At 40.7% G+C, this 14,292-nt stretch overlaps 1 protein-coding gene across 3 annotated transcripts in view; it reads left to right on the top strand.

Annotated features, from left to right (window-relative positions):
* Positions 1-2,931: 2,931 nt before the first annotated feature.
* Positions 2,932-14,292, top strand: part of LOC136829891 (tRNA pseudouridine(38/39) synthase) — a 75,484-nt gene continuing 64,123 nt past the window's right edge. Inside the window, exons 1-2 of one of the 3 annotated variants that reach the window (XM_067088971.1) lie at positions 2,932-2,952; positions 9,966-10,081. In XM_067088971.1, coding sequence (XP_066945072.1) covers positions 9,980-10,081 — 102 coding nt within the window. In that variant the 5' untranslated portion in view covers positions 2,932-2,952; positions 9,966-9,979. Of the gene's footprint in view, positions 2,953-4,894; positions 5,029-9,965; positions 10,082-14,292 lie in introns of those variants that run through there. The other 2 variants (XM_067088969.1, XM_067088970.1) reach the window with 2 other exon arrangements.

The raw sequence follows: 14,292 nt of genomic DNA, 5'->3' as shown, positions 1-14,292 counted from the left end.
CAGCCACACATACATTCAGGTGGACGGGAGCAAAAGAGAAGGCTTAATCTGATACTGCACGGGAGAGGAATATCACTGAAAGTTGTGGGATATCATTGAAAGTTATGGCCACAACATGAATATCAGTCAAGGCACGTATAAACTTGGCCCTGTAATTTCAAAAGAAACTTCTAAAACGTTTAAATTTTAAGGGAGGCTGTAGATATGTATGGAAAAAAGGATTATTATGTTTGCAAACATAGCACAGGGCCACTCAGGGGCGTTCCTAGACATTTTGGGGCCCGGGGGGGACTTTCCCATTTGGGGCCCCTCTTATGGGGTGGGGGGGCGAGCCAAAGCAGCTGGGGGGTTCGGGGTGGAAATTTTTTAGAATATGAGCAATTGTAGGATCATTTTAAAGGCACTTGTAAATGAAAATTTCAGAAATTTACTTGTCCTGTCATAGCAGCAATGGTTAAATATCGCATTTTGAGGCCCCCCTCACTTTGGGGGGCGGCTTCAAACAGGCTCCCCCTCAGGAACGCCACTGGGACCACTAACACTATTCCCCCTTCCTTTTGGCACCCGTCTGGCTTGGGTTCGTAGTATCCAACGTTTTCGTTTGCTTGTCCGTCCTGTCTGTCTCTGTGGTATATATATTTTTTGTGATTTCCACTACGAAGTCTGTCCTTCCTTCTTCAGTGGCTTGGAAATCAAGTCGAAACCGGTCAGGACCTACATCTACACATCCTTATTTTTTTCACCTGTGGTGTTTATATATATATATATATATATATATATATATATATATATATATATATATATATATATATATATATATATATATATATATATATATATATGAGAGAGAGACTAATGACCGGCAGGTCATAGTTATAGATATTTGCGTCCTTACCTTAATGGAATTGCTTTCGTGTCTCCTGTTTTCATTCACTGAGAAACCTTTGAATAACAAGTGAAATCCGTATCAGGGGAAAGATGCGATGATAAACCAAGGCTAAAACACTATGAAATCCGTTTTAATTCAAGGGTCGAAATCTTGTGGCACTGGCCCAGTCAGCTTCTGCACGCCGAAGTCGAGCGTCTATCTCCACTCAGCATCAAGCAGCAACTGATTGCATACAGACTCACTCGGCAGTAGTCACCGCGGATGTTGATTATGGAGTTAGTAGTCTACGTCACTCTACGGTCTACCACTCTTCCTACTCTCATCAAAATGAGTCACTCTCATCGTGTTGCCAACCGTACGAAGGTTACCGTGCGAATCGCAGTTTTCGCTGTTGATACTTTAATCTTCGTGGCACTGAACTTCAGTCCATACCGAATCTTCTTTTGAAAATAAAAATAATACAACTGGCTACAATAGAGTTTATTTGTTGCATTGCCGACACATAACCAAGACACATTGATATGAAGTGTCCAGTTAAACATCCTTGTGAACGTATTCTTTTTTTTTTTTCTTTTACTGTATTCAGTCAAATTTATTTTCGGTGTCGGCTTGAAAGTTCGACTGTTAAGTGTTGTAGCACGAATATTGCATTTTCAAAACAGTATGTGGTAGAATAATAAATAGTCTTATAATGAAGCTCACATGCTAGAACAGAATAGTTAAACGAGGCGCCTAACGGCAGAGTGTCTCAAGCGCCAAAAACTAAAATTGGAGAAAAACGCAGTCAAAGTTTGGCTACTTTCAGAATGCGATATCTCAGCATTTAAATGAGGTACGACACTGGCTCTTGTTTTAAAATAAAGGTTATTGTGTCTGCTTTCAAACTATCATTGTAAAATAGCCAAGAGTTTAATGCATGCCGAAAGATAAAGCGATGACTGCATTCATCTTGAAATCAATCTTATACTCCGGTACACTGAATCCCATAAAAACACACACCAATGCCCCTGTAACCCCTCTAGGACCCCCCCCAAAGATATTATCTTTGTTTTATTTATCATTCTGGATAATTTCCTTGATTATCTTAATCTTACAGGAATAACTAGGTGATTTTGTTCACTTCAAAAAAGACCTAAAAAGCTAATGCTTTACACAATAAAATAGCAGTAGAAAGATAATAAGGTATTTTAATCAGAATACTCTGAGGCTGATACAGTCGTCTCACCTGCAAAACAATAATAATTGCCGTCAATAATGGCTAAAATACATTTTGATTGGAAAAAACGTAAGCGCCAATTACTTCAGGCGAGAATCAGACGTCATAGTCCAGTAAATCATTATCCACGTCATTCTCATGAGGAGTATCTTGAAGGGTGTCTGGAGTAGCAGTGAGGGTATCTTGATCACAAAAAAGCTGGTTGAAGTATGTCATGAAAATCTGGGGGATGAATGGAACCAGATCTTTTCTGCTTACATACGCCTCACCTTTGTTACGTAAGCTTTTTGCTACATTTTGCTTCCAATTAGCAAAGTCCCGGACTCTCTTTCTGACCCTGGAAGGTCCTGGAACATTGTCATCTATGTTCGTGTCGGACATGATGAAGAGGAACCAGTATTATTAATGAATAAAGAACAAAAAGAAGCACATTAAATCCAGAGGCGATCATGGGGAAGGAAGGTACAAGAATGTTTTTTTATTGCAGTGATAGCCAGCGCTCCGCTGATGGCTAGCCTTTCTCATTGGCCGTGGGGGAGGTGTGGCAGGGCGTCTGGACTCATGATTGGTTTATGCACCACGGGCGCTTGCAACTCTCTGCCACCCGACCAGCCAGTTAAAGTTAAATATATCTTAGTTTAACCAGACCACTGAGCTGGTTAACAGCTCTCCTAGGGCTGGCCCGAAGGATTAGACTTATTTTTACGTGGCTAAGAACCTACTGGTTACCTAGCAACGGGACCTACAGCTTATTGTGGAAAAGAAGTAATGTTACAAAACGAGAATTTCGACCTTGTTGTTGTTGCGGAAAATTTGAACTGAAATTTCTTCTCCCGACAGCTAGAGGGTTAGAGAGGACGTTGGTGTGGTCAATTTATATAGAAGGGAAGGCTCCTTCAATATACCTTGGGTGTGCTTAACTCCAAATCGGCGACGGTGTCGCTTACGACACTCTGCCGTTAGGCGCCTCGTATGGTTTTACTAAACCTTATTTGTACCCTAATTGTGGCGAAAAATGATTGTATGGACAACGTGGACTGTATGCTTAATGTTGTTACTTGGTCAAAAAACGCTAAAGCCTTTCGTAACAACAACGCAACGCTCCCTTTGCGGTTTCTGAATTACGGGGAGATTATATCTCTCAACCTTTTCAGTGCTAACGAGGATAACACTATTATCATTAATGAATACAGTAGTACCACAATTAAGTACTTCCACTTACTGAGCAGTTCCTCTAGACATGAACTCAGATCATAAGTTGCTGTGAGATACGACGATCGAGAGATACGCGCCTCTCTCTCTCTCTCTAAATCTTACTAGTATTCACGGAGGGTTGATTTTCAGACCTTGAGGACTCGCTATATGTTACCTCGTTTCTACAATTACCTGCGTAACTTAAAGTACGAACACAATACAAGATTATCAGATCAAATTATATTCGCCATTCTTAAAAACTGAAACAGGGAAAATGAAATAAATGGAGGGATATTGAAGCTCACCTGCTGAACTTCAAGTTAAAATTAATTTAATAACTAAAGGCTAAACATACCAAGCAGACAAATGAAAATGAATGTCTCAAAGGGAATTACAACTCGGTGGCACTAAAGTGAACCAAGTTACGACAAAGTTCAAAGAATAAGGGCAGTCGCCCTTTTTGCATACTGTTCCCTCCTGCATTCGGTTTCACTGGGGAAGAAGAAGAGACCAGCTAGACACTTACCGCGAATGCAGAACTGACTGACAAACTAAACATTAACACAAAAAAACTTTAAGTTAATTCTCGAGTTCGTTGCACAAATAAATTCCAAACATAATAGTATGGAAATTCAACATATTTGTTAAATTCCCCCTCGTGACATCCCTAATGGCTTCGCTGGCGAGAGGTACAAACAAGATCTAATGACACCGTCACTTATTAGGCCTACCATACGTGATGTGTGCAACACATTCGCCAAGAGCAAAAATCAGACAAAATAATGTAAGTGTGTCATTCTCCAATGAGATGTGGTTCTTTCACCCTTATTATCATGACATGCGATAGAGGCGTACATGTTTCTACAAAATACATAAGCATGCGAATGTATTTTGGATTTCACATGATTACAGATACAAACACAGCAACTAGCTGGTTCTTGTCTGTCGATTACCCGACAGACGGCAATTCACAACGAAAAAATCAAATCAATCATTTCTTATCAGACAGACGATACTAATAACTCTACAGTAAGGGGTAGATCGCATGGAAACAAGTGAATACACAAATACATCATGGATAAATAACTGTCGTGAGAGGAATTTCTCTCTTTCTCATATACACGCTCATATATATATACCCATATATATATATATATATATATATATATATATATATATATATATATATATATATATATATATGCACGTGTGTATGAGAGAGAGAGAAATTCCTGACATGACAATTATATTACTATGTTGTTGAGTATGAACACATTTATCTTATTTTCCTATTTTTGAATGTGGTCATTTTCCGTGATTCATTGTGCAGCAGTTGCCTTAATATAATAATAAACCGTGGGACACCAGAGTAGATAAGAAAGAAAGAGAAAAAACTGATAGGTATCAAGACCTGAAAAATGAAATAAGATGGATATGGGATGTGCCACTGGAAATTGTACCCATAATCAATGGAACACTAGGCACGATCTCAAGATCCTTGAGGAAGAATCTGGAAAAACTAGAAGGTGAAGTAGCTCCAGACTCATGCACAAAAGTGGGAAAAGTGATGGGCTCCTAAGGAGGCAGGATGCAACCCAGGATGACTGTGATAGACCAAAAGGAAAAACTAAATAAAGAAACACTACAATTTCTCATCTGTTTACCTAATTCTGAAGCATGGCTTTTTCGGGAGACATATTGAAGCTCCGCCCACCCCACTTGACGTAAGGTACTATTATGGAGATGAAATTATCTGCTTGTAATAAGCACGTGCATTGCATGCTAAGTCGTTATTATTTCTTTAAATTAAATTTAATCGAATTTTGGGTATTTTGGTAGAATTATATACTGTAATAGCTCGGCGGCGGCGACTGCCTTCTAGCTTAACTTTTTCTATAGTTTTTTCGTTGCTAATTACGAATTTACCTTTAACTTTTGGCCCTCGAGTGTAATTAACCTGTAATTAACCCCTGAAGTCCATCTAACAAGGGGTTTCCATACGCAATCTTCACAAGACAGAGCACGGGTACGTCTGTTTCGAACGGCTCATATCCCGTCCAGCAAGTGCAATAACTTGTTAATGTATGGGTACCCCCCCCACCCCCGGGCCAGTACTAAACACGGCGAAGGGACATTCCATTTGGCCGACAACAAACAGATGCACTGCCAGTATCAGAACCCCTAAAAGTGTAGAAAAAACCTGTTGGAAAGGTAAAAACAGGCGTGGAGCTAATACTTAGAATTACTGGTACTGTTAATTATTAGCTACTCACGGACCGTATGGAACGGTTCCGCTAATACGAGAGCCATTAGGGAGCCATGTGTTCAGGAAGGGATTGTCAAAGGAAATCCATTATGAAAGGAACCATACTAACCTGACGTACCCAACCTAACCTAACCTAGTAGGCCGTGTTACTTAGCTGGGGGTTCTGCCCCCCAGAGTCCCGGTAAAGGAAACTCCACTTTTTACCAAAAGCTCCCCTAGGCTATAACACTGTACATGCGTGATAGCTAAACCATAATCAGTTCTGAGGTTAATTACAGGCGAGCAACAAAAAATAACAGTAAATTCTTGAAAAGCAGCCAAAATACTATCATCATCATCATCATCATCATTTCAGCCTTCAAAAGTCCTTTGTTTGATGTAGGCCTTCCCCAGGTTCCTCCACAGATTTCTATCCTCCGCTGCTCTGTGCCACTGTTGTTTATGTTGGTCTAAGTCATCTCGCCAGCAGGTGTTTTGTCTTCTTCGGTTTCTTGTGTATCCTCAGGGCGTCCAGAAGGTTGTTCGTGATGTCCACCTGTTGTCTGTTATCCTGGCAATGTGCCCCGCCCAGTTCCACTTGAGCTTACTGGTGGTTTTAAGGATATCCTTTACTTTAGTTTTTGACATATCCATTTAGCTGTTTTTTATCGTTCCAAGTTATATCTAGGATAATTCCCTCATGTGTTCTCTGCATTGTTCGTAATTTAAGGGAAATCTTTTTTGTTAGATTCCAAGTTTCAGCCCCATGTGTGACAGTGGGGAGGATACACTGATCATAGACGTTCCTTTTTAAGGGGATAGGAATCTTCTTATTTTTTAACACTGTACTGGCTCTTCCAAACGCCTGCTAACCGAGGGTTATTCTTCATTGTATTTCGCTCTCTTTGGTGGCGTCATGTAGAGAGATTCGTTGTCCAAGGGAGATGTAGTGGTCCACTTCCTCAATTTGTTGATTTTCAATTTCAAGTATGTCATCTGTATTTTCAGTGTATTTATTGCTCATGACTTTGGTCTTATACAAGTTCATGTGGGGGCCTACTGATTTGCTTGCTTCATTTAGCTCGGTGAGAATTTGTTGAAGCTCTTCTTTGGTGGGGGACAACGATAATGATGTCATCAGCAAACCTGAGGTGACTTAGGTATTCTCCATCTATTCTTATTCCTTTTTCTTGCCAGTTGAGTTGTTGGAAAGCTCTCTCTCCAGGCAGGCAGTAAACAGTTTGGGTGAGCTAGTGTCACCTTGTCTGACTCCTCTCTTGAGTTGGAATGGTTGAGTCCTTGTGGAGGCGAATAAATGATGTTGCATGGTCATAGATGTGACGGAGGACATAGATGTAAACTCCCTGTTCTTCCGGCCCTGACATGACCTCCTCAGTTTCGACCGAGTCAAATGCTTTGGTGTAATCTACAAGTGCTACTACTAGATGGATTTTATATTCATTTGTTTTCTCAATGATCTGGTTTATTGTTTGTAGATGGTCAATTGTGGAGTAGCCTCTTCTAAAGCCCGCTTGTTCCCTTGGCTGATTTTCATCAAGCTTACCAGAATTCGATTAGTGATACCTCTGGTGAAGATCTTATAAATAACATTAAGGAGGCTGATTGGTCGTTGGTTGTTCATGTCCTTGAGGTCACCTTTTTTGTAGAGTAAAACGAGGATGGCTTTATTCCACTCTTCTGGCGTTTTGCTCTTCTTCAGGCCTTCATTGAATAGTCGCGCCAGTCTGACTTGGATTGGCTCATCAGCATCTGTTATTAGGTCCAATGTGATGTTATCTGGTCCCGGTGCTTTCCTCTTCTTCATTTGCTTGATAACAAGTCGAACCTCGCATGCTGTGATCTCTGGAAAGCCATGAGATAGGTGTTGATTTTCTCTTTCGCAAAGATGGTAACGGGGTCTTTCTGAAGAGTAAAGCTTTTGGTAGTACTCTCTTGCTCGCTTAACAATCCCATCACAGTTGGTTGTACAGTAATGGATCTGTCTTCTAGCACCCCAGTGAATTGCAGCTTCCTTTGGCCAAGTTTTCTTTTGCTGTTTTAAACCCTCTGCTGTGTTTAATGACATCTTCAGTTATTTCTGTTGTTCTGTTGCGAAGGTCTTGTTGTTGCTTTTTCTGTATAGTTTTGTTTAGTTCTGCTGCTTCAATTTTCTCCCGCACTGTTGATGGGGGCTTGAGATTTCTACGTTTTTTCATGAGGTTCTTTGTCTCTTCAGAGGTTTGCTGGTTTCGGAGCTTTCTGTCCTGGGACTTCTTTGCTACTTCTTTCAATGGGATAATGATATTATTATTCAAGCTTTCAAGCTATAGAAAAGGTCAATTTCCAAGGTAATACCCGACTTGGAGCTAATACTAAGTTCTACCAAAGGTTTGTCTTGTTTAGGGTAGTATGCAGAGTAGGGAGGCAGGGTTAGACTTTGGTAATTTTGCCTTCTAAATTTCACCCCATTCCAGCTAGGTCAGTGCATGGCACCCAGTTACATCTGGAAGGTAGCCTAATTTCTGGTTAGGCTAGGGCACGATACCCTACTAAAGGTTAGGTTACTTTGGGGATCTAGTGGGGACAAAGCCCCTTCCCCTGCCAGTTTAGGGGACGGCATCCTATGTGAGGTTAGGAAGGTAAGGTCTGGTTCGGTCAGGATACTGCTTTCTAGGAAGGGATAGGTTTGGCCCATTTTCACGGTCAGATTTCCCTAGCCTAACTCTGCATCCGCTCCCTTGTGTATTTTCCAATGCTTTATCCCGTCATCTCTTTGTTTAACCCAGCCTAACCTTACCCTATGCAGTTTTAGGTAATACTGTATAGGGTTTAAGGCTCAAAAATTCTACCTAACTAACTTGACCTATGCAACTGCACCATAATCACAGGGTAAGATATTGGGATAGATTGTAACTTTACCATCTCGGGTAGTTTTGAGAATGGGAAAACTGAAGACAGTAACTGTGCCCCTATGGTTTGGTAACTACCTGGTTAAGCATAAAATAGGCGCTGTGTTTAGCACCAGCCTTTTGGGGGTGACTGTAAAAACAAACAAACGATGAGAAATATAAACACAGATAAAAGACATGAACAAAATCCATAGCATAAATAAAAGGCAAGAAATATTCCAATCAGCGACTGGTGGGAACCAGGCCGCGGTAGTTGTGTCGAGTTTTACCTCGGGAGCTGGCTCAAACACTATCTCCGAGCAGAAGCTTAGTCCACGTTTCTGATGTTCAGTGTTACTTGGGTGGTTTAGAAGGGCAAACCCTGTATAGCCAGGTGAGGGCATGCCACCCTGAGTTAGGTTAGGAAGTAAGGTCTGTTTAGGTCATTACATGGCATTCTAGGAAAGGTAGGTTTGGTTTCGTCTGTGGAACATACGTCCATTGTTTTTGGCTGGCCCGGTAAGGATACAGTACATTTTAACTTGACCTTCCCTGACCTAACCCTACTTAGAGTGGACTGTCCAACCTGGCAGGGCACTTCACTCTCTTGGATCAACCTCTTATCCTGTATTTTGTTTTCATCAATGGGGATCCATCCTAACCTAACCTAACTGGGCTAAAAGTCCCTATCCATGGATTCCCTTTAACCTTTGTAAAAAAGTGTCAGTGCTGTTTACAGAGATAAGTCTCAGGTTTCTTGGATAATAAGAGCCAAACTGAATATAGGCTAGATCTTGCCAAATACCTCTCTAAAATCCATTATTACCTGTCCATAAAGTATATACAGATATGACTGAAAGGTATGTTATCGTTCAGACAGTAAATGTTGCCTTCCAGCAGGTACTTTAATAGTGTGGAAAAATCAGAAGGCCTTGAGCATTGGGTAACAGACCTCAGTTGCCTGGTGTAAGGGGAACTGAATGAGTTACAATGATACCTTAAGAGTCATTCGAACAAATTTCAGTGTAGACAGAGGCTGTCGACTCAGCTGGGTCATAGGAAGTAGATGAGATAATCTTTTGGCCGGGCAATACTAAGATGACAAGCGTTGGAAAAAGTAGTTGTCTGGGTTGGTCATTGCCATAGGCAGTCCCTCATAAGGACCTGTTCTTTTGACGAATAAAGGTACCGATTTGTTTTGTGTGAATTTTGTATGCTTAGGATCACTTTTGACCGTTGTACAATTACCAGCTTATGGGCAAGGGTTACAGCAACATGAATTGGTGTGAATTTTAGACAGAACAGTTGCTACCAGCAGTAGATTAGAAGGGCACCAAAGTCTGACAGACAGCACCCACCTCCAACCACAAAAGGATATCACTTTTTACTTATTATCATCAGTGTATTCAGTGGCCTAACCTGGTATTTTCATTTGAGAATTGTATACTGTGAAATAGAGCTCAAGCTGTTTGTTGCATATGTAAAACTTTTCATAAATTGTTTTATCTTGGTCAGTAACACTATTGTTTATAGCTTTCAGGCTTATAATGGACTCACGGAGAATAAATGACACTGTTGAAAATGACAGGAATGAAGTTGGACGAAATAAAAAGCAGAAAAGCACCCCCATATCCCAGCTGACTCGTGAAGTAAGTACAGTAACTTTTCTTGTACACGAGCCATTTTTATAAACTAGTGATATATGTATTTGTAATGTTCTGAATGCTTCATCTTTGGAAATATAAGTGAAAAAAGAGAACCATATTATTGGGATGAACCTTACCCACTGTTAAATTAGCTTATATATCCTGCGCCGATAGGCAAGTCAGCATTCAAACAAAAAGAAGAAGATCGCTTGGCTGACCCAGAAGGCTCTAGTTCACTTGTTTCTCCACTAGGTGTGTTTGAATGTTTTAAGCTCTAGCCAGAATTCTCCTAGACAGCTCACGAAAATGTGGGGGAGACTGGGCGGGATGTCAGTTTAACAGTAGGTAAGTATCCAAATATGAAATTTTATTATGAAAATTTATATTATTTGGGATGACCCTTACCTACTGTTAAATTAGCTGACTCCCATATAGAGAAAAGGGTGGTGGGCAGTGCAGCTAGACAAAATTCTGCTCAGCCAGGCGAGCTAAAAGTTTCTTGTATGAAACCCAAAAACATCTTTCCCTGATCTGGAGTCCTCTCTGGGTAATACTGCCGCCAGAAGGTGGATTCCATTCAGGGAGCAAGGCCCTCGCGTGTGCAGCTAAGAGTAGCCTTGGCGAGAAAACCGCTTCTTCTTCAGCCAGCATGGAAGAAGCAGCATGATTGGACCCCTGTGCCTGAGTCCAAAAGCCCTATAAAATGACAATCACTAAAATGAATGCTATACCTTTATGATACAAAGGTATGCTCCTTTACAAAATATGTACAGTACCTTCATGCCACCCGAATATTACAACCTGGGATTTTAAACAAAGAGCCTAAAGGATTGCTCTTTCTTCGGTTCAGGAAAAGACTACCTGTTACTAGTAGCTGACTAAGGGCTTTATTGTTTTCAACCACAATTCTGCATATATACTTAAGGTAGTGAGCAGGCGAAACCAAATTGCACTTCTACTGCACCGCATTAATACCATCCTCAAGCAACAAATTGTCGTAACACTAAATGAAGTTGCAACAGCTCTCACATTATGAATGTTTACCTTCAATAAAGGTAATAGATATGGAGCTAGTTCTCATACACTAGCCTAGTCAGATACATCACCGAGAACCTCGTGTTCTTTGACAAAGACATTCTAGGTTTCTAAAACCACAGAACAAAAGGTTAACTTTGCCTCCTCCAGGCTTGACCTTTGACAAAGACATCTAGGTTTTCAAAACCACAAAAGAAAAGGTGAACTTTGCCTCCTCCAGGCTTAACCTGTTTAAGTAAGGTTAATTGCCCCAACAGGACAGAGAAGTTTCCACTTCTTCCCCACCAAAGAGGTTAAATTTGAATTCTTACAGTTCTCTGAAAAAACTTGACTTAACATCATTCTCAGTGCTAAGGCAAAATGATAAAATAGCATTCCCTTTACAATAGCCTTAAGGAGAAAGCTTGCAATAAATTTACTCTTTTAACTGCCGATAGTGGTAAATAAGAGAAGTTTCATAGTAAATAAACCAATGGAACTCATCGCAGAGGCTCTAAAGAATCTTCAGATAAAATTTAGACTTGCGTCTAAATTCCAAAGAGAGACTGATATTGAGTTGAAGGGGTTTCAGTCTCAAATGATCTTACTTTGAGCAGTTCTAATAGCAAATGACGCAATACCAAAGAAAGATGGAACAATAACCTTGAAAGTAGACAGCGAAAAAGTCTTACTATATCTGAGAAAGCAGAGAAAATTTGATGTCTACAAGGTTCCAGGCATTGAAAATTCCTCTAGAACAGCACCCTGAGCAATACACAAGCCACTGCTTCTGACACACGGCCATGGTTGGTTTTCCACTTGATTAAGGATAGAACCTGTGATACCTTTGAAAATCCCCTTATTGGGAGGAGACAGTCTAGCATCTACCTACAAGCCGTTAAGTGTGAGATGCAAAAGTTAGTGGAAGTGCGTGGAATTCCATAGTTTGAGTCGATGTCCCCTTAATGGAAGAGTAAGAAAGACATCCCAAGAGAGCTAGAAAGTTAAAAAAAATTTCCTTTAAGGCTACTGGGGCTCTACAGAAGTCACTAACAATTCTTGAACTTGAAATTGCTCAACACTTCCTTAGAGTAGATAGAGGGGGAAGGTCTATGAGTCTGAATCAGGCCAAACTTAAAGAAACACATCCACTGCTCAAGCCTGAGGGCCCTTCAAGGATTAGTAATTGACGAGTGGTTACTGTTCATCTGCATGCTATTAGTCTACATCTGAGCGCTCCTTTAATCCCATAGCAACCGTCAAATTTGCAGATGTAATGGACACTGTAGGTTGTTTGTTCTTTCTGAATCCCCAGTCACCAAAAACTGTCCTTCCACAGAATGAATTATCAAACCAATATCATGTTGTTCATTTCACTCAGGGAAGCAAACTTTTCACTATGAGTTTGTTTCTGACCAGGGATAAACCTGCTAGGCATCTTCGAAGGTCTTTCCACTGCCCTGACATCTAGTAAGTTTACCAGTTGTAGTGTTGACCATTCTATGTTGTAAGTAAGTGTAATGACACTAGTCAAAATTATTTGTTTCGTGTTACATGACTAGAGGGAAAAAACAAAACCTGGATGTAGGTTTAAGAATAAAAAGAGTCAACTCTTGGTTACAGTCCCTCCTATAGAACTTGGTGACAGTGATGGTCCTGGATTACTTACAAATTTAATGAATATTAGCTGTAAGTCGTAATCTCTTATGCTGAGAGTGTACTGTAATTGAGCCTGATTATTCCGACAAAATCCCCAGTGAGGCCATGTTTCCTAACAAAGAAAACCCTTACCACTTAGAAGGCTTCCTTGATGGCTAATTTTTCAAGAAGCAAGTGCTTATTCGTCTTCTGACAGACAAGCCTGCAGATTCAAGTATCATCGCCACATCACTAGATGAGAATGAGGAGGAGTTAGGGAAGTCGACTGAAAACCATAATGCACAGAGACTGAGCTAGGTGAAGCAACAGATTCTTGGCCTTTGGAATATTGTTAACAGAATTGGCCAACTGGAACCAGTGACTCAGTAGAAAAGGTTTCTAGCTCCTAAAAGTCGACACCATCCACCTATGGGCAACAGATTCCCTTTGAATGCTTGTAGAGGCACTGCACACGAGACCAAGCAAAGTGCCTTGACCAACAATACCTCCTCTGTAAAGACACCTTGAAGGAACTTGCATGACTGAGGATATATAGATATGAGAAAATGTCTCATGCACGCCCACCAAAACATCTGATCGTTCTTTTTGTCACTAAAACCATGCTGGAAAAACCAAAAGCATGAGGACAGACACGTAAAGTTATTCAGTCTCAATGTGTCCACTAGTGGTTGGCAGTCTCCAGTTATTTATATGGAGCTAGGAGAAAAATCAGAGGTAAAAACCGAGTGAATTACCTCCTGGTCCATTTCATTCACTCTAATTTACAACCTCCTACTAAAGAATGTGAGACTTCTGCTGGAGAAGACAAAGTAACAGCTATAGGAGACTAAACCAGTGGAGGGTAATCTAAAAGGAATCCTAATTCCGTCACTGCCTCCACTACGTGAGGTTCTGTTCCTAAGTCTCCAAGCATGTCGGGAGGCTTGTAATTGGCCATCTACCAGAATCTGAGGGCTGAACTTATTCCTGAAATGTATAAAACAAGACTTGTACCAATATATCCTCCCATATCGCCTTCACATGTACAGCATAAGCCTTTAGTACAGATAGGAGCATAAGTGTTCTCACTTCTAAACCGTGTTAGTATAGACATGAGAACACTAGCCTGCTGTGTCAGAAACGAGTTAAAAACAAACGCTCTTCCTCACTAAACTTCCACTGGTGCCAAAAACCATTAAAACCCTTAAAACTGGCTCCACAAACTCTCTAAGCTGGCACCAAAAACACACTTAGTTGGACCTCAACCTCTCTAAGCTGATGCAGAGAAGAGGCAAAATACTGTACTTAGCAAAAGTTCAGTAAAAGATGAAAGCTTCAACAATTTAAACAGACTGTTTCAGCATGTCCAAAGCACTTGTCAGTCTTGAGTTCATCTCTTCACAGGTAAGAGAAAAGAAAACTGAATCTTCTACTGAAGACTGTTTAAACACCGATTAACCGGCTGTATCCCAAGAGATGGACTCTGTGACTTCATAAAAAACCAGAAAACAAGGCCCGGCAAACCTAAAGGGAGCTTTGTGTGCCTGAGTACGTGAAAAGTT

Source organism: Macrobrachium rosenbergii, chromosome 45 (genome assembly GCF_040412425.1).
Source record: "Macrobrachium rosenbergii isolate ZJJX-2024 chromosome 45, ASM4041242v1, whole genome shotgun sequence".
Classification (NCBI taxonomy): domain Eukaryota; kingdom Metazoa; phylum Arthropoda; class Malacostraca; order Decapoda; family Palaemonidae; genus Macrobrachium; species Macrobrachium rosenbergii.
The sequence above is the reverse complement of the archived record's forward strand: the minus strand, read 5'-3'. Positions and strand labels throughout refer to the sequence as shown.